A 24943-nucleotide genomic window follows, 5' to 3' on the forward strand; every position below is an offset into this window, starting at 1 on the left:
ACACTCCAATGCGCGGCTGCTATTGGATGCTGCGCTCAGCTACACCGCGGCCGCCGCGAGTCCGGTGGCTAAGCGCACTGCGGCTCTCCGAGGACAGCCGCGTTTAGCCTACGTTTAGCACAACGTAGGCACCAAATCGGAAATTTGAACTGCGCGCCACAGTGACGTCTCCACCGTAGCCTTCACAGTGCAAGGCATTGGAGGAGGAAGGGGAGCATAGCTGAGGCCGTATTTGATTGCCGATAACTCCACTTCTGCTGAACACATTGAAGTACTTTTTGCGGCAAAGTGGTTCTGAAATAGTCTATCTTCACTTCAAGTGTCTTTCTCCACATTGATAGAAAGTGGTTCAGGGCCCCTTTGAAATAGGTTGTTGTTGTTGTGGATGATGATGATAATGTACACGTAGTACTGGACCACCACTGTTCAGTACAGACAATTTGATTCTCCTAGTTCTATATATCCAGGATTGACTGTAGTCTACACTGCTTTACCAGTTCTCTTTAGTATCTTGCTAAATCTTCTTAATAATCAGCAGTCTAATGCTACAGACATTGTAGCTGACCTAGAGAGGATGTGTAATACGTACAGCCTCCTTCTTGCGTTCCTTGACTTCCATGGCAATGAGGGCTTCTCGAGCATCCGTGTTGCTCAGGTTCACTTTCACTGCCTTCTTGTATGTCTTGACTGCACCTTCCAAGTCACCCCTCTCCTCGTAGCTGCACACACCAGGAGCCCCTCTTCAGCATGCATGCAGCAGCAGTGGGTCTCCCCACATACCCAATCAACCAAAGCTTCCCCCCCCCCTTTTTTTTTATAGGCCAATCGTTTGACTGACTCACGTATAACATTCCAAAACAACACATAGGCTGTGACTGTAGTGGAGAGGGGTACCCTTTATTTCATTATGGATCACAAATAATGTCCACCTAAAGCTTAGCACACAGGCGTTTCACTATATTTTGCATCCAACCTCCATCAGAATGCTGCAGCGGCAGCAGGGAAGCCAAAGCGCAACCTCAAGCTTGGCAGAAAACTGCCATGGTCACTAAGCGACTAAGGTGGGCATTCATAAACCTTTTCTGCTTGGTAGAATTCCAGTATTTTGGAACAGGGAATGGACATTTGTACCTCATGATTCACTCACAAAATTAAAAAATTCCATGCTTTCATTTGTTATTATAGATGTGGACCGTGTACCTCACCTCATGATTCACTCATAACAAAATTAAATGTCATGTTTCCACCTATTATTATACATTGGATTACTGATTACATAAGCAATCGTAAACAGTATGTTGTGATCGACAGGCAACAGTTGGGACTATCTACCGGTAACATCAGGAGTACCGCAAGGAAGCATACTTGGACCGTTGCTTTTCCTTTTGTACATTAAGGGGAGACACTCCTTGAGACAACTTTTTATTATTAATTGTACTAAAGGCTTCAAAATTCAGAAAATGGTAGAGTTTTCTATGCAGATTTCAAATATGCCATTACTTTTTCTGTAGATGTTAGTTCTTTAGGTATGTGATGCACAATGGCAAAATATAGTAATCTTTGTGGGCACTTTTTTATGTCCTAAATTTTAACAAAAAAGCATCATGCTGTAGCTTGTTTAATGCTTTGTAGATCTCAAAGTGCCGATATCTAGCCAAACAGCATGTGCAATTAATGGAACTATGCAAAAAGATTACAGCATTTCAACTATATTTTTTTTGTCGATTCCCTGAAATATAACCTTGTACTTTTGCAACTACTGCAGCGAGATATTGCATTTTCAAGTAGGTATTAGCACTGTACATATCTTCAAGAGTATGTGTGCCAAATTTTATTAGTATAAATTAGTAGAAGTGTCCTAACTTCTTTATTTTTTCATATTTCCAGTAATTGTAGATGCTGTTTGAAAATATATTGGCACTTAGCAGTCTACAAAGAGCTAAATAAGCTACAGCACAAAGCTTTTTGCAAAAATTTATTACACAAAAAAGTGCCCACAAAATTACTCTATTTTGCCACTGTGTAGGACCCTTGATCAAGAACTATAACAGCTACAAAGAAACTAATGACATATTCGAAATGCGCTTGTAATGCATTATAAGTGTGGATTGATTTTCAAATCTCTAGTACAAATATTTAAAATAATGTTTTTCGAGGAGTGTCTCCCCTTAATGATCTTGTAAATGCAGTTGACTCAAACATCAGACTATTCGCTGCCGATTGTGTTTTGTACAGAAATACAACTTCCCATAATGATCAACTTGAACTTCAAGATTTTGGATTGGTGCAACATATGGGGAATGCTCCTGAACACTGAGAAAGTTATTTACGAATTACACGTAAAATAAACCCACTAATGCACGCTTATCCACTAATGCACGCTTATCAGTTAGGTTCGTCAGACCTACAAGAGGTTACTAACTACAAATACTTGGGAGTCAACATTACTAGCAATGTATCGTGGAGCATTCACAGTGACAACGTATGCACATCAGCCTTTCATAAACTCTGTCTACTCCTACACAAATTAAGAAACGCCTTGGCTAGTGTAAAACTTCTCTGCTACACACCCTTTATTCGGCCGATACTTCAGTATGCATGTATAGTCCGGGATCTCTATACTGAAGTTAACATTAAAAAGCCTGAAAGAATACAGACAAAAGCAGTTCGATTTATTTTTCTAAATTTTCGCTGTATGATTCTCCCACGGAACATATGGTAACAAATGGTATACAGTTACTAGCTTTACGAAGAAAAAAATTTTGCCTCCACTTTCTTTCAGCACTTTTTAGTAATAAATTTATCATTGAGCCATCAATATATATTAAACCCTTAACAACTAGACACACCCGGCACCAACAAACTCACACTTTAACCCCACATTTTGCACGTAATTAAGTGTTCAAGAATTCCTTTATTCCAGAAACTGCACCTCAATGCCAACTGGAACTCAATGCCATCCCCATCGTACCTACTACTGGTTGACATATGTTTTTTTTTTTTTTTTTTCATGTGTCTATTCAAATGCTTTCGTACACACGCTGCTTGGACCTGTGCAAGGTCTGCAGTATTGTATAAATAACGATAATGAAATTCTGAAGTGAATTAAGCAAGAACTTCTAACCAACAGCTGTGTTAAGCTTATCAAGCATGACTGTTAAATCCATTGATGTGTAATCATATGGTAGTAGTACAAGCTGAATACCATAGCTGGAATATTACTAAAAAGGAAAACCCAATGGTAGTTACAAATAAATGGTAAAGATACTGGGCAACAATTAACGCCAGCCTAGTAGCTAATGAGCCAATTATTGGGAGCTATAAAATCGAAGATGTACCACTGCTACACATGAAAGCTTGTGGTCATTAAAACAATTTTATGCCATGCTTCTATAATACTCCACGATTGTAAACATGAGATTCTGCATGTTTAGAAATAGTCACAACACAGCCCTAAATCTGTTATAAAGTGAAAGGTGTGTTGCCAACTAATGCAGACTAACATTAACTGCACATGAATTTAGTTTTCATACTATATTTTTACTGATGGAACTTTCGAAGGCCTGAGCTAATAATGAACCTACCCTGTTTACTCAATTCTGGAAGACCTTTACTGCCCAGAAGAATATACATGAGAGGACATGCACATTAGGTGAGAGTTTGAAAGCAAAACTACTATAGTGACAAGCTATCATCTTCAGCATTAGAAATTTCTGCAGTAGAATCTAGTCCACACATTGTGATAGCTGCGGGAACTGTAGCATTTTGCCTGCTCCTGAAATTTGTCAGGCTGCTGTCGTCTGCAAGCAATTTTAGAAATACTGTTTCTCGAATGCCACTGAAGGTGACATTTTCTGGGCTGTTGGTAGTGATAAGGCCACCTCTGAATGCAATGAAGAGTGATGTTCATTTCACCTTAGATTGGATACAATAAATTCTCTATGTGCAGTTGAGAGTGGATCACCCTTACTGTTACGATGAAGAATGATAGGCATTGCTAACTTATGCATTGCACTGCATAAGTTCTCGAAGTATGAAAATAAGGTGCACATTACGATCAAGTAAATATGGTAAGAATACTATGCCAACAATGACACGAACTGAGACTGATTAGTACAGCACAGTCAATGCACATTTGGCTTAAAAAGCTAGTGAAGAGCCATTTATGATAACCTGAAGGGCATATTTTTAAGTGTAGCAGCAGCCAACTGAGAGGCGGACCTAACCAATATCACAACTTCAAAGGACACACAAGCACTTCGGCAAAATGGGCATGAAAGGCTGTACTCACTAGCGTCCGAGGGCAACCAGGGTCTCGGACATGTACTTGCGGGCATTGGGATGGTTTGGATTCAAAGTCAGTGCCTGCTCGAAGTCTTCTAGGGCACGTCGCAAGTTACTGTTATTCGCAAACCTGGGGAACCAACCACCACAAAGAAAACAATGCGTTAGTGTGGAGCACAGCACAACAGCCACTCCATGAGCATGCTTGAATTGGACGGGCTTTTTATTGAAATTTTTCTAAATTTATGCTTCAGTATCCACATGCAAAAACATTTCTGTTAGTAATTCATAACATCTGAAACAGTGCTTGGTCATTAGTTGAATTCCCAGCACTCTAGTGACTGTTTCAGAGCAGGTACTGTCAATAGGATCTTAGTTTTGAACAGCACACAGTGCCATGTAAGTATACAAGGTGGTTATATGAGAACCATTCCCTGAAGCTCAAAGCCACAGAAGTTAGCAACTTCTGCATAATGAAGAGGAGATGCTACTTAAAAAAAAAAAAAAAATAAATAAAGAGGTACTAGAGAGTTGAAAATACTGGCATTCATGGAGTTTCTTTATGCAGACTTCAAACATGTGAGTTCTTGTGTAGCTACTATATTTCTTTAGTTATGTCCTACACAACTGCAAAATATAGTGATCTTTGGAGGCACTTCCTTGTGCGTTAAATTTTCATAAGAAGCATGATGCCGTAGCTTATTTAGCTCTTTGTAGACTGCAAAGTGCAGATATCTCTCCAAACTGCACATATAATTAGTGAAACTATGCAAGAAAAAAATTAGTAAACCAATTTTTTTCGCAATCCCATGAGAATAACCTTGTGCACTTATAATTGTCCTATACTAACAAGAATTGGCATACATATGCTTCAAGATAAGTAGAATGCTGATATCTCCTCGAAATAGCAATATCTCTTGGCAGTAGCTGCAAAAGTGCAAGGTTATATTTCGTGGAATTGTGAAAAAATTTGTTAAAGTGTCCTAATTTTTTTTGCATAGTTCTAGTAATTGTACAAACTGTTAGAATAGATATCGGCACATAAATAAGTTAAATAGGGTACGGCAGGATGCTTCTTGTGATTTTATTCACAAGGAAGTGCCTCCAAAGATCACCACATTTTGCAGTTGTGTAGGAGATAACTAAAGAAATATAGCAGTTACAGAAAAACTAACGGCAAATTTAAAATTTACATGAAAAGCTCTAAGAATGGCAGTATCTTCAAATCTTTAGTACACTTTTTTTTCCCGAGTAGCATCTGTTGAATAGTATAGACCATGCGACCTGCTATTAGCAGTAGTGAGTAAAGCCAGACTTTTAGTTGGAACAGCCACTAAACCAGTCATCTCCTTTCAACGATGACAAATGAGGCTGACTTTGCATACAATCAATCATTCAGAGACAGTGCCTTCAGTGGTTACCAACTGTTAACAAAAGCAGACATCACACAATGGAAACAGAAAAATAAAATATATAAAATCTCATTTTACAGCTTCACCACTGTTTAGCAGCATTTTGTTGGTGTTCACTATGCCATTAACTGCATTTAACATTCATCATTTCTTGCTGACTTCACAACCTTTGTGAACAGTATGGTGGCCTACAGACCTAATAAACACTGCCAATTTTTCCAGTTATATTCACTTTAGTTTGTTGCTTTCGCAATGAAAGTGGCATGTTCTAGCCATTAGCTAGTTAGGAAAAGGAAGTCCAAAACGAAGAGTTGAGCACAGTCGCGAACAGGAAACTAAATGAGAATGTGTTCTGTCGCAACGTGGTGTTGGTGGTGATACTGGTTTTGACACTAGGCAGGTGCTAAAACTGCAAATACGTTTTCCTTTTGCACGCAGTTTTAATGTGGAGGTAATATTCAAACCCATTTATAAGAAAACAAGGTTAGGTGGATACTGGAACCGGGTAAACACAGCAATCGCAAAATGTGGCTGCTCATATAAAGTCACTGGGAAGAACACTCACAAAGCGCCCCGTGCCACCAGGGCCTCCACGTTCTCGGGGTCAATCTGGAGGGCCTTGTTGAGGCAAGCAAATGCCTCACTGTGGTTGCCAGCCTTGAAGTGCATCACTCCGTCTTTCAAGCTGTAGTTGGCAGAAGGCAAGGACATGCAACAATGAGCAAGCAGTGACCCAGGAAGGAACAGGTAGTGGTAGCAATATTGCAACGTAAACCAGTAAAGCACACCCCACTGGCTAAGGCGACCATAGTTTATTTACTAAGGCCCTCTCTTCCACTGCATCTGCATATTCCCTTCTGGCATATGTGTCATCATCATTTTCATTACATATCTATGATAAGTGTATGTGTGTGACTACACTGATCTTTTGTGTACAAACTACAAGTCTACCATCAATGTCTTTACACAGGATCTTTTCCTTTATTTAATGCAGTGTACTATGTCACCCCATATGTACATAACATTACACTTTAAAAAAAAAACAGCGTTCCACAAGTAATCTGACCCAAACTCAAGAGTGATGGGCTTCGCTTGCTTTAATTCACAAATATCGAAGACTCCTCAATTTAGTGCTCTCTCCCAGTAGCTTTTCATAATTCTTTGTGCATACCAGAAGTTATACAGCACAGCCAAATGAGCCACGTCAATTTTAGCTTAATCTGCCTCCAAACACAACTGAAACATTTTTAAACTGCCTGTGGAGATGGCAATATGCCAACAAGCCACTTTGAACAGATTATTAATCCTCAACATTTCAACCACTGTGCAAATAACAATGGGGAGATATGCAGGCCACTCTACGCTGCACTTAAAATGTCAGAAGTGCATCCTGAAGTATGCATTTTTTTTTTTTCAGTTGAATCACTGCTGCATCGGGTAAAGATGAATTCTAGCAGTGATACTTTTTTTCAGAAATGTTAAGATCACCTGGAAAAAATAAATGCAGGGTCTGTTATGTTATCCCCAAGACGACTTGAAGGCGAAAGCCCAAGTGCAGATGCATTGAAGACTCGCACATGATGCACACATCCCACTTAATTGTACACATCCCCCTTGATTCACTTAAGTCTACTTCGCTTAGTCATCCCTCTTAGTTCATTTACTCATCCTCTTAATTTGCTTAGTCATCCGTCCTAATTCCAAAGGTTGGAATCCCATACAAGGTCATGGGTTCGAGTGCCTTAACTATCTGTATTACCTGTGCCTGAATTAACTTCGCCTTCATTAACACCAAAGGTCATCAGTTCAACTACCACAAATGGTCATGGTTCGGCTCCCACCAAAGGTTGAGGGTTTGTAGCTGTAGCCTTTTTGTATCTTTCGTGCTGATGATGCGCTTTGGCTCAAGGTCGGCTTTTCTTTTAACAGCCCAATATGTTGGTTACAGAAGTACTCAAGTTTTTCACGGAAGTAAGCACTGTGGAGATTGAGGCATGCCCTGGTGCCCAAGTGCGGGCATTCACCTGTTCTGTCATCCCTATGCCTCTCCCCTCCCACTTGCAACGGTTGTCAGCAGTGGCTGTCGGGAAAGCAAGCCCAAGGGAAATCTCTCCGGGACAGCACTGGATACGTACATATTTTCCTCTCGTTCACCAGCCCCTTTGTGTCTCGGACTTGAGTAGGTGCCTTTGCACGTACGGTGAACATTGTGTTGATCCTTTCCAGGCGCTAAGCCAAAGAGCAGTGTCTAGTGCTCGCGCATGGCCATACTGCTCTGAGCTGCACTTATCAGAGGCCCAAGCCAACGGAGATTGCCCGAGCTCTTGCGAGTGGGCCCAATGGTTATTGCGAGAGTAAGCAGCATAGCTGCAGGGATTTTTCCTAGCGGCGTGTCAGTGGGAGTCATCATCTAGCAGCAACATGCTAGCAGCACCCCTTCCTGTATCTTTTGCCCTTGGCACGGGAGCCCTTAGATTCCAACGCTGGCTCGGGATCAGGCGTTTGTGCAGTCTTGTGTGTTGCCAGAAACAAATGGTTTCCGCCAACTAAGGGCAATACCGTGTCCTCATACATGCGCAGTGCTCAGTGCCCTCGCACTTTTGCGGCCTGAGCGCGCACGCCAAATTGCGTGAGGTGACACCCGACACAGCCTTGTGTGGCTCACTAAGCCCAAACTAGGGGTGGTTGGTACTCCTGCGTGATACGAGACCCCCGGAGTACTTTGGAAAAAAGCACTTGACAATCATTCTCCAATTTCGTAAATAGCTACATGTACTATTGACTGTTGAAATTGTAGGAAGTGTAGAAGGGTGCATAAAACAAAATATGTACTATGCAAATGCTTCGGTCAATGCAGGCTGACCATAGTCCTATGGCATCAGTAAACGTTTTTCAAAAGGTTAGACTGGCGATCCTGTTGGAACTTGCATTTACCGTGTTTCAGACTTATCCTCTCAGAATAAACAAAGATGCACAGAGATTTATGGGTGTGCAAAAATAACTTGTCCTAGTTTTCTTATCAGTTTGGCACTTATACCAATACATATAATTTTTGCAGCCCATCCCCTATGAGCTTTTAGAATAGCACCGAGCTGCTGCAGAAAGGGTGCTTGACTGATTACAAAGTGTAAAGGAGGAGGAGGAGGAACAGGCTGACAAGAAAGAGGAGGGGACAAAACCCAGCCAGTCACCCAAGCATCAACCACGGGGAACCAGTAACACAGATGCACACAAGTCGGGTGCAGAGATTAAGCAGCGACCAAAGGTAACAGTGCCAAGGCATTACCTGGCCAGAATTTTGCAGGGCATGAGGACCCTACCAGCAAAAAGAGTGAAACTTACAAGCTGTTTACGTCACATCTGTGGAAGTTAAAAAAGAAAAGCAAAATTAATGCTTGTAGGCTTGAGACATATTCCATTACCAACAAGAAAGGAAAAACACCCCGCCGCCACTTGAACCCTTATAAAACTGCAGTGAAGCCCACACATAACATGACAACTGCTTGAGCAGTTCCTAAATATGACAAATGACATGCACATGTGCAGAGTGGTAATGCCAAGCACATGGCTGGCCATCCGATCAATTATTCCAAGTAATACAAGAATCAGTCTCTGCTTTGGATAACTAGTAGACATCCACAGAAACAGCATTATTCAAATGCAGCAATTAGCCTCACACAACTGCATAATAAGGCTGCCAATAATCAGTGCCTGCTGTAGACTGATAATACAGGAAGTGTAAAGCTATTCCCACCACACCTTGCCATGCAGAATGGCAGCTCCATCTCCTGTTTAACACAGAAAAGCACAGAGCTTGTGGGCCCCATACATGCACTTGCCAAGTCTTAACCGTCAAGTTTCATTTTTTAGATTATTATTACTGGCCACAAGGAACTATTTGCCCAGGGAGAGATTCTTGCCTCACAGTGGAAGCTTTGTTCCTCCTCCTCATCCCATAAATCCAAGATTGCTGCTCAGAAGACATGACTAAGCAATGTCCCAGCCAACACATGTCGCAGGGCCCTAAGAATTGCTCACATTCCTCAAAATACACTCAAACCTCATTACAATGAAACTGATATAACGAAGTAAATAAAACTCCCCTTGAAATTCCCATAAAGAACCACATATTTAAAACCTGGTTTTAAAGAAATGAAATTGTACTCCCAGTGGATACAACAACTAGGTTCGTCTCCAAAACCCCCAAAAATACCCAGCTGTTGTGCACCAAGTACATTGCACTTCACAGGGTTCAGCACTCATTCACCGCGGCAGTTCAACACTCCCGCCTCCCCACTTGAAATACGCCATCGAGTAACACTTGTCTTTCTCAATGCTGCGTGTTGCTGCGCACAAGGAGTGGCTCACTATCGCTCCTCTCCACTGACCTCTCCCTAGCATATTTCTGGCTGCGCAAGCTTCACTGCGCTGCGCGGCTATGTGCAGCAGTGCGAAAGGTAAGTGCATTCACTTATCCTGCGTGGCGCACCACGCAGGCAGGCGCACCTGGGGGTGGCCTCCCGAGATCTTCCCAGCGTAATTTCGTATGTCACAAGCCTGCGTGGCTACGTGTGACAGTGCAAAAAATTAATGCATTCCCTTCTCTTTCTGCGGCGTGGGGTGCAGGCAGCTGCAGCTAAGCCTGGCCTCCAATATCTACCCAAATAATCTTGGGGTCACGCCCAGGCCATGCCTACGCCTGCCTGCACGAGCCGCGTCGCTATGTGGGGTGGTGCAAAAGATTTACGCATTCGCTTCTCCCTGTAGCTGCGGCGTGCCGTGCCGGCTGGCAGCTAGGTGTGGCCTTGGAGGTCACATTGGCACCAGTGCAATTGCAGAGGCCACAAGCCTAGCGCTTCCAAGGGCAGCAAAGCAGTCTTCTTATTCCGTGTTTACAATTGTGCCCACCCCATTGGGCATATATTACAGTAAAGGGCTATAATAGATACGTATAACAAAGTAAGATACAACGAAATAATTTCAGCTCCCCTTTAACTTCGTTATAACGAGGTTAGAGTGTATGACTTTTGTCCGTGCTCTGCGTCAGCACATCATAATCAAAAACGTAATGCTCCATGTCACATGACATACATTTCTATGAGAGCGCGGGCACTTCCTGCAGACATGACTTCACAGTGCTCAACAAGTGAGCCTTTGATCAATCAATATTTTGAGTTGCACTGCGGTAAATTGAGCTTTCACAGCTGGTCTATGCACTTGTAAAGCTCAATAACATTCTAAATGTCTGCCACTCAACCTAGACTGTTGTTTGTTCAGATAGAAACAATGGTGTGAGAGTTTGTGTGTGCACATTTTCCCTATGCAGAGCTCTTGCGAAAGCAGATCCTTCCCAGACAAAATACTAAATGTTAAGGATGAAACTTAGATATTGCAGTGGGACAGTAGCTCCACCTAACAACTTAAACATCAGCATGCCAAATGTGCAAGGACCTCAAACAAGCAGTGGGAGCTGTCCAGAGATGTTCTTGAAATTATGTAGCCTTTTAGAGCCACCTGTGCCAAGATTCTGCATTGTTGCTATACTTTTGTTTTATTCTATTTTTTCCTTTCTTCTTTTGCAGATTAATGCCAGCAAGTTAGACAGATAAATATCAAAAGAAGATGGACACTAAAGTACAGTCCAACCCGGATATATTGAACTCGCCAAAAAACGCCTGTCAGTTCGATATAGAGCATAATTCGATATAGGCCTGCTAAATAATTGGATGTCATAAAAGCACATACCATTTATAAAATCACTTTATTGTTGAAACTAGCTTAGTTTCGCACGAAATAGTCCTGCATTTTCTTCTGCTTGGGCAATTTCGCTGCGTGCGAGGCATGCACTTTTCCACTTTGTTTAAGGAGTCTGAGCAGCTGAGGCCGCAACATTCCGCATTCGCGCAGAAGCACCGGACTAGTGCGAGCGCACCAATCACTTCGGAGGATGTGGGCCAAAGACGGTCGTTGCCTTCCTCCTTGTGCCCATTTTCACTTGTGCTCACGATGTCGGCAATGTAGTCTTCGTTTCCGGGCTCTCCCGTGGTCGCGACACCATCATTTGCGCTCACAAACTCGTCCACCGTTGATTTGTCAACAGCTTCCGGAAATTCTGACAGCTCGCTCCAAACTTCGGCAACAACGGCAACGGCTTCGTCGCATTAATCAGAATTTACAGTCATCACCGAGCACGCGGAAGTAGGTACGGCTGAAGCTATTTTGGATGAACCAATCGTACACGGCCGTGCGTACGCATCGGAGGCCACGGGCACCGGGTCGCGAGTTAGGCTGCTTTAGCCCTAATTTCCCCCTTCAAGATTGTGCCGAGAGTGCACCTCGGAATCTTGTACGTTGCGGGGACATCCGACTTGTCACCGGGTTCGACCCGATTTATGATTTCAAGCTTCACAACGAAAGGCGAATTCTGCCGCTTCATCACGGCATCACTACGAGAGAAGGCGCACACAATGAATCAGATAAGCAGCGAGACAACTCGCACTTCCGCCATCTTGCACGACGAGGGCACAAGAGCCTCTGATTGGCTGTCTGAGCAAGCGCTGCGGCGGGTGGGCCAGGATCATTTTTTGTAGGGGGGTGTCGGCGGCTCCGAGGTAGCGCGGTCACGTAGGGAGAGCGGTTGAATGGAGCCGCGCCGCCGGGTTTTCCCGTCACCGCGAGGGAAAGCAAACTTCCGGGGGCACTTTCCGCCGCTTGACGTTCGATATATCGGGAGTCGCTACTAGTTTTGTTCGATGTAAGCGTAATTTTTGCTATATATACTCATTGTAACTTTACCGTGTCCAGAAATTGTTCGATATGTGGAATAATTTGATGTAAATGGGTTCGATATAGTCGGGTTCGACTGTACAAGCAAAGTGTACGTTTTACTCTAAGGAATGAGGGCTACAGAAGCACAGGCCGCTCTATGGCAATAATGTAGGCATGCACTATATTGCTGCAGGATCACTACAGGGGCTGTATTCCTGGGGTTTATCACATTCTGGGATAATTTTTCTGCATGACATGGCATCTGGCCTGACATCTCACTGGAGAGACGTGCATTGTGCCCGCTAGCTGAACCAGTTCACATCCGCTGAAAACAATATTCCTGAAGGTGATCAGCCTAGAGTATCACTCCAGAATAATTGATGGACAGCCAAGCTGACACCTTGCAGAATTTTGAATTAAAAATTGAATTGCCATTACGGCCATACGAAAGTGGATGTCCAGCGCAAAACGATCACTACAACTGCTGAGGGGGTAGGCAATGCTTTACTGATGGTACGGATGCTTGTTTTGAGCTTGTTCTTTATTGAAACGTATGCTGTTCTCTGTGTGTTGTATGGCTGATTTCAATGAATGTATGCACTGTTCGCTTCACTTTGCCGAGTGCTTGTAGCCTCTGCATTATGAGGGGGATGAGCCATTGCATTTTTGCTTGCTTAGGGGGGCACGAGCCATTGCTGATGACAATTTTTGTTCACGGACGGACACAAAAAATGCCGACCACCAAGAGGCTAACAGCTTTGATGTAAAACTTAAAATGCCGCACTAGACACACAAAGACAACAGAATTTCCAACACCTGCTCGTAAGTCAATTGCAGGAGTGACAACATGATTCCAGTTCAACAGTATAAAGAATAAATTAAGGAAATTAAAGATCTGGTAATATGCTTGCTGAACCAAACTGTGCATTGTGTCACACCAGTGTCTCGTAGCAAGGTCCTGAGAAGTGTTGTAATGTTATTGCTACTGTTATATGTGGGCTTTTGCTACAGTGCACAGAAAAAATGAGCTGCCATACAAGGCGTACACACACCTCTTGTAGGCCCACTTGGACGACTGGGCCTTCCGCAGAGCTGTTGCATAATCTTCTTTGGGGTATTCTTTCCTGCAAGAGCACCAGCAATGTATGCATTAGGAACAGCCAACCAAGATTATATTCTAAAAATGGGGCATCTCAAAGGAGCAGGCCTGCGAATAGTGCAGAATGCCTGATTACAGCAACATTCTAATGGCAGAAGTCAAGCTATCATCACCAAACCTGGTCAAAAGAAACAGCACTCTCTCTCCTATAAAAGTACTAATCTAAGACTAGTAGAAGAGTCACAAATTTAAACTAACAGCTGCAGCAGTGCCAACTTCTTGTCATTCTGTGTTCAACCAAAGCACAGACATATTTTTGCTGCAATGACAAACAGCATCCCCTTTTCTACAATCTTGCCGATAGCAAAGACAATTATTACCAGTGTATTCCAGTACCTCTCCTACTAAAGAAAAAAATAAGACAAGTAATACAGCTTCCAAGGCTGTTTTAAACAAACAGTTTATGACCCTACCAAAAGTTGCTACACTGGTACTGCTGCTGTCCTTCAGAGTTTGCCTACACTAAATTGACTGTCTTTGTGGTGTGTGCCATTTAGTAATTAAGCCATGCAAACATTTCATTGCTTCATGGCCTATGCTTTTTGTTGATATTAACTGATTATGCACGTGACTAGAAAGTATCAGAGAGCACCATAAAGTTAACTCGATACTGTTAAGTCTCTAATACAGTACCAACAATCTGCTTCATTATATCAAAATTTTGTTATAAGGAAACTCCACTTTCGGTACAACTAAGTACAGTAGCTGATGGCTTTTTCTTAAACAGAAGAGGCAAAATTTTCTGAATGACTAGGCAACCGGAAAAAGCAAATTTGCTTAGAAAAAGGTGATCATTTTGTTGAATTTTAGAATTGTGAACGAAAGAGACAGTATCATGCGGTGTCAACCTTATCTTCACATCCGCGGTATCAAGCAAAGCCAGTTACACTTTTATGTCCACTCTGCCCCTGTGGCTGATAGTGCCGCCCACAGTGGGGTCAACCCTGTCATGAAAAGCGCCGGGAGCAGGGAGCGAATGCTTCATCTGCCTCTCTGTTCTATGCGCCTCTGAAATTCAAGAGTATGCAAACTCCAGTACTAAACATAGCGGAGACAGCACACATGATGCCATGGCATCTTGCCATGCCATGCCATGCCCAGGCTTTGCAAACGCAGCAAATTGCCTCTCAAACAGGACATGCAGGCTGTGTATGTGGCTGAGCCGTGCTGACGGCCATGTGCAGCTATGGCCACGTTAAAAAGTGGAGATAAGTGCCCCCCTCCCCCTCCCCCCCCGACTTTCTCACCTCTCCTCTCGCGTGCGCGAGCTCACTCCCTCCCCCTTTTCCCCTGGCTCGCACGGGAAGGCGGCGTCCATCAAGCCACCATACTTCTTGGAGCACCGAAAGCATGCAGCCTACAGAGCTCGATAGGATCCTGTCGGAGTTTACACTAACATGACGCTGCTCTGGCAGTCGCTCTTAGTCACACAATGTGTGATTTGAAAGCTGGGTTTGCAAGGAGCCACTTGTAATTCAAACATATGAACGAGCATCCACGGAAGTTTTCCTTATTGCCTCAATATTCCTTTGCAGCAGCGGTGAAACTTAGTTACATGTACAGTGGAACCCCGTTCATACGTTTTTCGCCGGACTGGGGAAAAAAAAACGTAACAGCCGGGAAAACGCAACAGTGAAGAAAGCTCCAAAAATGAATGAAAAAAGTGCAGCTTCACCTATAGACAATGTATTTCCACAGAGTGCGCTTAGGACTTAAAAAAGTCTAGAATGGTGGCTTGCCGTTTCTTTCGCTCGCTAGAAATCACCACACGTTTCACAATAGCCTGGAAGGCCGCATTGCTGTCAGCGTCGCCGTGAGGTGCGACGTACCTGCGGAGGAGGTCCAGAGCCGCGACGGCTTCTCCAAAGCTAGGATTTGTCAACTCCCCGGCATCATGCGGCTCGTGCTCCTTGCCGTCACCGCGCCACGGCAATGGCAACGGACGAAGGAATATCCACGGGAAATTTTGCCGTCTTTGGCGTAATCATGCTAGCGTGCTAACGATTGTTTAGTATTGCTGCGGAGTGCGCGCATCCGAGCAGCCCGGTTGCGCGCGGCACGGCTTGGTTTCGCGAGAAATGTAAGCAAGAGAGGAGAGCTAGCCCGATAGGCAGAGCAACGCCATGAACAACGCCAACTTCCGGCTTCACTTTAGCTTCACAAACAGTGACGTCAGGGCCTCTCCCGAGTTTCCTTCCTCCATGAGTCGACCCGTCCAAAAACCATGCGGTGACCGTAATCACAATGATGATAGTGAGAGCATTTTTCACGAATGGCCACTTAGTGGCGGCCTCTCGAACTGGTGTGCGGCTTCTTGCAGCCAGTTCTATAGCCAAGCCCGGCCAAGCCCGGCCAAAACTCGTCAAAAGCCAAAATGGCGGTTGGAGCGCGTTGCCTACTTTAGTCCAGGCAGGTTTGGGGTGCTAAGTTGCGACGTATCATGCGGGAACTTTTTCACAGCTACTACGTAACAGCGGGGTTCCTTATACATTGGATCCTATGGAAGCTATGCCGGGACCGGATGAAAACGACGTAGCAGCCGGGAAAACGCAGCAGTGAGGAACGTAACAACGCGGTTCTACTGTATATAGAAATTGTGTATGAACCTACTTTGCTATGTTGAGGTGCCAAATACATGGTGTTCTTAAATACATCTTTATATAGGGAATTTCGTTATATTGAACTTCTTTATACCAAGATTTAACTGTATTACAAGCAGAAGGTCAGGAGCAAGCAGTCAAATTGAGATAACAGCCATGAATGCTCCTGCACATCATTCAGCGACGTCAGCATTCCTGGCTGACATCGCATCCACTCACTAAGACTTGAGAGACAAAACACATTATGTAGCGTCGTCGTCCCAGGGTGCTGCAGTTAGCAGTCAGCCAGTCTTATGTATGCAATATTTGCCAGCAACCCTTGGCCAAAAAGTAGTCATGCAGACAAAGAGCTGACCATCGCCACAAACATCAAATTTCTGGAATTTTCTGTCAATACCCCTCCTCAAGAAGTAAATAATGAGCTAGACAGCCTTCTGTAGCTAAACAGCATTGCTGAACCACTACTCACATATGCAAAGCCTTGGTAAGAGATGCCTGCCTCCAAGATGGGATGCCCAATGCTGAACAGAGATGGCTAGCAGTGGTTGGGTTGTTGAAACCGATGGTTCTTTCAAGGACTTCTTGATATGAGCGGCCATGAGTGCTTATCAGTCGCCTACATGCAAGAAAATAAAGTGCATCACAAAGTGCACACACAGGCACCGCAACGTGAATGCTGTGCTAACAGGAGAAGAGCTGACCAAAGTGTAGCTCTAACTTACTTGTGGTGGGAAGGGATCTCTTCCTCAGTAACCAAGCCCTAGGAAATGTTGAAGAGATTAAAACTTAGAACTAGAATACACTAGAATGTTGTTCAATCACTCTAAACAATTAGAATGAGAAAGCCTAAAGAAAAAAGAAAAGCTTTTGCACATCGTCATATAATACTAAGCTTCACTACAACATGATTCTCTTTTCAAACGTTTCAAGCCAAGATCTGCAAGCTCAACAGCTCCTTGAAATCTGCTAGATTACTAACCACTCGCCAGCCATTTAGAAACAAGCGGTAAAATGAGTAACTGATGATTAATCATGATACTTTATTAAAGAAATAAAGAAGAGAAAGTGATTAACTGAATTCGCTAGTTGTAGATAGAGGTGCTAGACAGCTATGACACTACTGAATGAAAAAAATGGGGGAAAGGGGGGGGGGGACAAGAATTAGCGCCAGGAAAACAAGATTAATCGTGCGATATTGGCACAGCAAGGTATAGAGACAAAAAAGCTTTACAAGCTCTAGGAGCCTCACTTGCAAGCAACAAAACAGCAACCATTACCAGTCCCAATACTATCGATCGATTTGCCCAGGCTCATATACATGACTGACAAACAGCTGCGCCACTATTTTTAGCAAATAGGCTTTTTATATGTCGAGTCATGTCCAATTTCTTTGACAGAAGCATAATCTAGTTTTCATGCAGACCACACAACATATGAGTGCTCTTACCAGCTTTAACAAGTGTTGCTGGTCTGCTGGAAGTGCATCTGGCTTCATGGACAGAATGATGCGCTCAGACTCAGAAGAGCAGCTGATCACGACAGCTGAAAGCAAAGCAGTTGAGCCGTCAGTGCAAGTTCATTTCCAGAACAGTGCTCTAGTAACATGCCTCACCTCTAACAAGGTCCTTGGTTTGAAACACGTCAAACGGGCTCTCATGAGCTGAGAACGTGGGCACCTGATTGAGAGGGCAGAAGGCCTAGGAGAACAAAAAGGGAACGTTTCCCATTAGACAACTCCACTCTGACAAAAGCTGGCTGTATACAATTACTTGTTAAATCTCAAGGGGAGTAACCATTTTTATTCATTTTTTTCTGAACACTAGAACACTTTAGAAGATGCAGTAAACACTGCAAGAGTCTGACAAGTCTGCATAAGTTTGAATAGGTGTTTATCTTCTTTTTTTTTAAAGCTAAGGCAGCACTTATACCAAGGCTAACAATTAAAATACAGCAGGAACTGTTCCTGGAGATAGGGGACATAAATGGCCAATTACAATGCTCCGTGCAATTATGTGCCACACAATCTAAACAGCTGATGGCCGTGCACAAATGGCATGACCATCCACCACACATAAACAGCAGGGGAAAGAAGATAATAAATGTGAATCAAGCAGGAGTCTTCACCCTCGGCAAGGATCTTCTCCTGCCCTCAGGTGCACATTTTCATGGGCAAGGAGGGAGGCGCCGTAGTGCTAGTACACTCTTCTCAAACCCTTAGGGCAGTTGTCTTGCAGAAGGAGGAGGAGGAAGACGTTGGCCGGAAGTAGACACACATTCGAGTTGTTGGGATGCAGATGTGGCATAACATGACAGTCCTTCCACTTTTTTCTCTCGCACTCTCTTTAACCAACACAAGAACTCGAAGGGAGAGCATTCTGTTTTTTTCGCTCGCTCACATAGCCAGTCTTGCTGCTGTGCCCTAGAAACAGTGTCAAGAGGACACACACTGGAGACAATGGCAACAATCATCAACAAGTGGGCATTGAACGCTGGGTGGGGGGTAGAAAATACTCACATGTGCTGTCAGCACACGCACACACTGCACAGAAACTTTGACAAACACCCTGGAAGTACACATGTGCGCTTTTTTTTTTCTTTCACATTGCCATCAGTTTTTTTGTGTCATGAGGAGGAATACCAGAATGGGTCCTTTTTACAGGCATTCAAATCTCGCATGTGACATCTACCACTCTCTTGGTGTGGTGATTACCTATGGTGAAAGTCCTCCCCTCCCTAGATGAGAAAAGCATAATTATTAATAAAAGGAAGACTGCAGAAAGAAACGAAGAAAAGCAAGGACACTGAATGAAAGTATGCCAACAGTCGCAGTACTACAACATCTTAGCTAGCGCTAAGCACTGATGTGATCAAGCGAGCTCAAACAAGAGATAGCTCGAACTGGAGCCAACATTCTGAAAAGGGCCACTCGCCGTATGTTGGCTCCAACTCGAGACATTTGTTTCAACCACTGTTAATTAGGTCAAGTCTCCATATTCTTGTCAACCACTAGGCTCTCTGGTATGCGAAAGAAAATGCTTGGTAATTCAGCACAGACCTCAGACATGTTAACAGCAAAGCTGAGTGCACAACGTCTGTGATGTCAGCCAGTAACTCCTGGTGACATCAGTTGTAGTACAAAATTGCACCGCCAGTAAGGAGTGCATTTTCTTTTTTGTTGGCTCGTGCCCATCTTAGGAAGGACGCGAGTAGCAGCTTCTGTTCGGATGGCAGAGCACTCGTGAGCTGTCTGCACTATCTAGCCATATTGGCTACAATTCAAGTGCACTGAAATGGCACCGCTGCATGCGAACGCTGCTATTAATGCGCTTCTTAGGATGGATGGAGCCCAACGACCAGCACCAGGCTTTTGTAGCACACATTCATACGGTCAGCCAGTAGGCTGTGCAGATGGTACTATAGGTGATGCGCTTGCATACTGGCATTAATAGAATACATGTGTTTGCCATAAAGAAGGGGTTCTCAAGCTTTCTGGCCTTGGGGAACCCCACCAGCCTTCTCAGAGTTACCTGAAACCCCTCCACTTTCCTTCTTTTCACCAATGTGATTATACATGTAATCGCTATAAGTGTCCAATTAACTGACCAAATGGCTACACACAGCATACAGTTGACTTCCGTTTATACGACCTTATGGGGCCAATGAAATTTGTCAAAATAACCAGCGAGTTGAACAAGAGCCGGAAAAAACATTGTAACCCACCGCTAATTAATTTGGCAGTATTTGCCCCGACTCAAGCATGTCCCCAAATTGAATACACACCCAATCTTTCAGGAAGAAAATTGTAGCATGCCTCCGATTGGGGAAAAAAAAGGGCCAAATCAGCTAACTTTATCTTCACAGAATCAAAAATTGTTCACTCAATATTCACCGTCAACACTATAGGATAGCACTTTCCCACAGTCAATGATGAATCACAACATGTTCTCTGAGTGGTTCATAGCGTGAATGATATTCTGCATTTATCAAACGATTCCGCAACAATCGCGAATGGGATGGTCGCCCTCGTACCCCAAGACTAACCACTTCGTCCTGCGATGCATGCAATTCTTTAGAACGCCAAGAACATGTGACGTGACTTGTTGCCACTAGCTTAAAGGGCCCCCCACCAGGTCTGGCCATATTGAGCGTACAATACGTGATAAGGATCTTGTCTGCAAAGTATTACATTGCTAGGCGCCACGGAAAGATCTGAAATTTCAAACTCAACACCGTTTTCCCTTCTGCTCGCGCCTGCCGCACTCCAAGCCAAAGGATGACGTGACGTGCCAGTGCGCCTACATACACGTGTTCGCGCTGTGACGTCGCTCATTGTAACATGCAACTTCGAGAATTATTCAAGGCAACATCTGTTATTTGTGCAACATGCTTGAATAGACGCATTAGAGCTAAGAGAAATAAAACACACAAACCGAATGTCTGCATGTTTTTGTTTTGCTTCACACGCAGCAAGAGAGATTTACAGTGGCAATCAAAAATACACAGCCCACGGCTCCGGGCGCAGGAGCAGCTACAGGGCCACACCGCAGCGCTGCTATCTCCATCTGGCACCTGCTTTGAGGGTTCACCAAGTGAAGCCAATCTTCGCCCTCACTTTCGTGCGGCCAAGTCACGCACTTGATAAATTGAAGTGCAGCATTCGGCTGTTTCGCAGCTGATGATAAGTGCACAGGAGAGCGTTTCCATTTTGCTTAGTTTGCCCTGCTGCTGTAGTTCTTGGCACGGCGGCAGCGGACGGCTTCCAGGTATGGATGGCAGGTTCGTACGGTTTCTACAATGTAAGCCTAGTAACACTTTCACCTTAAACGAGAATGGAACATTAGTCACGATGGGCGTTGACACCAACAAAGTGGTGGCTCTTTGCTTGCTACTCCTATGCACCAATGCTTTGCAATGACGTCTTTCGTTGAGAGCCTGCATGTACGTGCGCCATCCGTTCAAATGCCAAGCACTGAAGCGCAGCACATCAGGGCGTGAGGTGCACGTAAACATGAAACGTGAAACCAAATCGGACACTGCCAGGCATATCTTCTGTGCACGTAGCCGAACGCAAGCTGGCGCAGGGAGGAAGGCTAGCATGCGCACTGACGAACCCCGCACTTGAAAGTTATCAAGCCTTGGCCGCACGAGAGTGAGGGCGAAGATTGGCGTCACTCTGTGCATTCTCATAGCGAGCGCCCTATGGAGATAGCAGCGCCGCGGTGTAGCCCCAGAGCTGTGGGTCGCGTATTTATGATGGCAACTGTACTTCCGTTTCGTCTGCTTCTTCCCACGTTGTGCACGCACCGTACACTTATGCAAGGCATGGTGAAAACATGTTTCCACCATGCCTTCCACACGTGTATGGTTCATCGATATGCACCACTGAATGTTTGTTTCTTTCTTTTTTTCCTTCCTTTTTTTTTTTTGCAAATAGATGTCACAAGTTCACACGCTGTGGAATGGTCTTCGAAATATTGATTACAACACTAAGCCAATAAAGCCAGCCGCGCCAGCCTGAAGCTACAGTAGCATGCAGCCATGCTCTTTAGACTAGTTGCGCATTTTTCTTCCGGTGAAAGTATGAAACTGATGCCCTGCGTGTTAGTTACCAATGTCATCATCACTCGGCAATAATATTTCACTCTAAGTGGCCCTCAGATGCAAAATTTCCAAGTTGATTTTACAAACCACCCTCATGACCACAAATGACAAATGCCAAGTGCGAACACCTTGGGCCCTAAAATAGCACAGATGTTTTGCACTTCACTGCTGCGCAGGTTTCTCGCAAGGACTTATAAAGGGCAGATTTGGCATGCAGATGCTGCATTAAATCGAAAATGCAATGCAAAATTTCTTCTTTAAATCAAAAATTGTGAAAATACATAACCAAAACATTGTTTTTTCCTGTTTTGCATTTGAGGGTTCCACTTGCAGAAACTAAACTGCAGTTCTTGGAACACAATTTGGGAACCTCTGTCTTAAAATGTCAATGTAACTGGGACCCAGCTAAACAAAGAATGCATAGCTCAAGCATAGAAATTAAGTCCCGCTGTTCAATATTGTGTAATGTGAAGTGCACAAAACTTAATGGTCACCTGCTATTTGAGAATACAGTCGAACCCACTAACAACGATCCCAGACATAACAACCTATCAGTTATAACAACCACACTTCAGGGCATTTACAATTTTCCGACCCTCCCATATAAACCGTTTCCGGATATAATGAATATTTTCTGAATTGCCATACTGCTACAACGAATGCTTCGAACCCGGTCACTGTAAAAAGAAGGCATATACGAATTGCCAAAGCACGAAAGCATGGCCGGGCGCACGGCAGTGTGCACACTGCTCCAGTCTAACAGCGATGATACGGCTGGCAAGATGAGCGAGTTACTGCCTTGCACCGATTTAGGAAGCCACAAAGAAGGTCATGCGTTTTCAAGGCAAGGAGGCGTGCCCTGCACAGGATAAACAGCATGGCACGGGGCGTGTGCCGGCACGATATTGGGCGCCGTGACAGCGTCACTCTTGTCTTTTGCACAATTGTCGCAATTGTTGCATTTTGCATGTTTCAATAATTTGGAACGACCATCCATGTCTTTCCACCATGGGAACAACGGCCGCTCAAGCGTTCCTGTCGATGCGGTCCAAGTTGGTGAGAACGCTGTCGTCATGCAACAAGGCACTCGAGAAACCACCATATTTCTTGTCTCACCCTCGCACTTTCATTCGCACCTAAAGCACAAAGTGCAAAGGGTGTGATAGGATCTTATCGCACTTGGACTTTATAGAGAACATGTTGCAGCTCCACTTCAGCGGTTGCTCTTGTCGCCCACATACAACTTGAGAGACACGTTTGCAAGCAGTTGCTTATAATTAAACCATCTGACCATCTGCGTCCACGGAAGTTTCCATTTTATTGTCTCAGCATTCCTTTGCAGCGGAAGCGAAATTTCTTTATACAGTCGACTCACAATAATTCGAAGCCGCTTAATTGGAATTTTCGGTTAATTAGAAGTGAAGTGCTGGTCCCGTCAGTTTTGCATGTAATCCTATAGAAGAAATCGCTCAATAATTCGAAGTCCTCATCCAGTAATATTGTTTAATTGGAAGTTAATTTTCAGCCGGGATCCTCGAGGTGACCGTCATTCTTGTGCAATTTTTCAAGTGTTGCAACAGTTCCGTGCTCCGCGTTGGTGTCATCGCCACCGCAGCCGCCCGCAACGCCATCCTTCTTGGAGCGGCGCGATTATTCACTGCTACGGCTGCCGTGGCCTCCGCGATCAACTCCGGCGGGAGGCAAAGCGGCTCCCGCCGGAGCTGATCGCGGAGGCCACGCGGGTGCCATAGGTGCACGCAGCGCTGCATACTGGCAGTGGCGAGATTAATCTTGCAGCGTGCGCGAGCGTGTGTTGGTCGAGCGCCATTGTGCGGGAAGCTCGTAGGCTACGTTGTTCCACAAGCGATTCGGAATTGACTGTACCTAGTCACGCAGTTTATAGCCATGGCAAACCGTGGCTCTTATCGCACGCTCGACCTGGCAACGAAAGTCGAGGTTTTGAAGGAAATTGAGAAGGGAGGTGCCGCCAAACAAGACATAGCGCGGAAGTACGGGATCAAGCCGAACACGCTCTCTAAATACATCAAGAACAAGCGCACAATAATGGATGCATTTGAGAACGACAAGTTCAAGACTTCTCGGAAGCGAATGCGCACCGGCGCTTACTCAGAGTTGGAGAAGGCACTGCTGGTTTGGATTAGGGAGGCCAGGAGCAACAAACTTCCTCTCAGCGGAGACATCGTTGCGATGAAAGCCCGAACGCTTGCAGCAATGTTGGGGATCGATGACTTCGTTTCGTCAGATGGATGGCTGACGTGCTTTAAAGATCGCCATGACCTGGTTTTCAAGAGCGTGTGTGGTGAAAAGGCGTCCGTTAACCAGGAAACATGCGCCACGTGGAAGGACGGAAAGCTGCGTGAATATCTCGCCGAATACAGACCGGAAGACATCTTGAATGCAGATGAGACTGCACTCTTCTATCGGCTTCTACCAGAGAAGACCCTGACATTCAAGGACGACGACTGTGCTGGGGGCAAACGCAGCAAGGAGAGAGTGTCGGTGCTGATCGCGGCAAACATGACTGGCACGGAACGATGTCTGTTACTTGTGATCGGGAAAGCCACGAAGCCGAGATGTTTTAAAGGCGTGAAGACGCTGCCTGTGGACTATGAAGCGAACAAAAAAGCGTGGATGACGGCCGAAATCTTCAAGAGCTGGATAAGCAAATTGGACCGCAAGTTTGCTGCTTCGAACCGCAAGGTGTTGTTCCTTGTCGATCACTGCAGTGCTCAAGTGAATGTGCCAGCCTTGAGTGCAGTACGCCTCGCATTTTTGCCTGCAAACAACGGCTGTTTTGCAGCCAATGGACCAAGGCATCATCAAGAATGTTAAAGTCCTGTACAGGCGGCACCTCCTCGAGCGCATGATTTTGTGTATGGATAGCTCCACAAAGTACGAGGTGAGCCTGCTTAGTGCCATCCACATGTTGGCGCGAGCATGGGATCGTGTGAAGCAAGAAACAATCTCAAACTGCTTCAGGGCTTGCGGTTTTGTGGCAGCTTCTTCGGAGGATGCCTCTGAAATTTCAGCGGAGGAAGCGTCAACAAGCGAGCTTGACGGCACTGATTTTGGTGATGCTCTCTGGGACGTCAATTTTG

The 24943-nt window shown here is 44.7% G+C and overlaps 1 protein-coding gene across 11 annotated transcripts in view; it reads right to left on the reverse strand.

Moving 5' to 3' along the window:
• LOC142571381 (uncharacterized) overlaps nt 1-24943 on the reverse strand; it is a 98194-nt gene that overhangs the window by 30999 nt on the left and 42252 nt on the right. For 10 of the 11 annotated variants that reach the window (XM_075679685.1, XM_075679683.1, XM_075679681.1 and 7 more), the window contains 9 exons: nt 17836-17920; nt 17671-17765; nt 16946-16983; nt 16693-16839; nt 13517-13588; nt 9039-9056; nt 6262-6381; nt 4292-4414; nt 590-719 (listed from right to left, as the gene is read on the reverse strand). In XM_075679685.1, coding sequence (XP_075535800.1) covers nt 590-719; nt 4292-4414; nt 6262-6381; nt 9039-9056; nt 13517-13588; nt 16693-16839; nt 16946-16983; nt 17671-17765; nt 17836-17920 — 828 coding nt within the window. The remainder of the gene's footprint in view (nt 1-589; nt 720-4291; nt 4415-6261; nt 6382-9038; nt 9057-13516; nt 13589-16692; nt 16840-16945; nt 16984-17670; nt 17766-17835; nt 17921-24943) is intronic. The other variant, XM_075679678.1, reaches the window with a different exon arrangement.

The sequence above is a fragment of the Dermacentor variabilis genome, chromosome 2, assembly GCF_050947875.1.
Source record: "Dermacentor variabilis isolate Ectoservices chromosome 2, ASM5094787v1, whole genome shotgun sequence".
NCBI lineage: Eukaryota > Metazoa > Arthropoda > Arachnida > Ixodida > Ixodidae > Dermacentor > Dermacentor variabilis.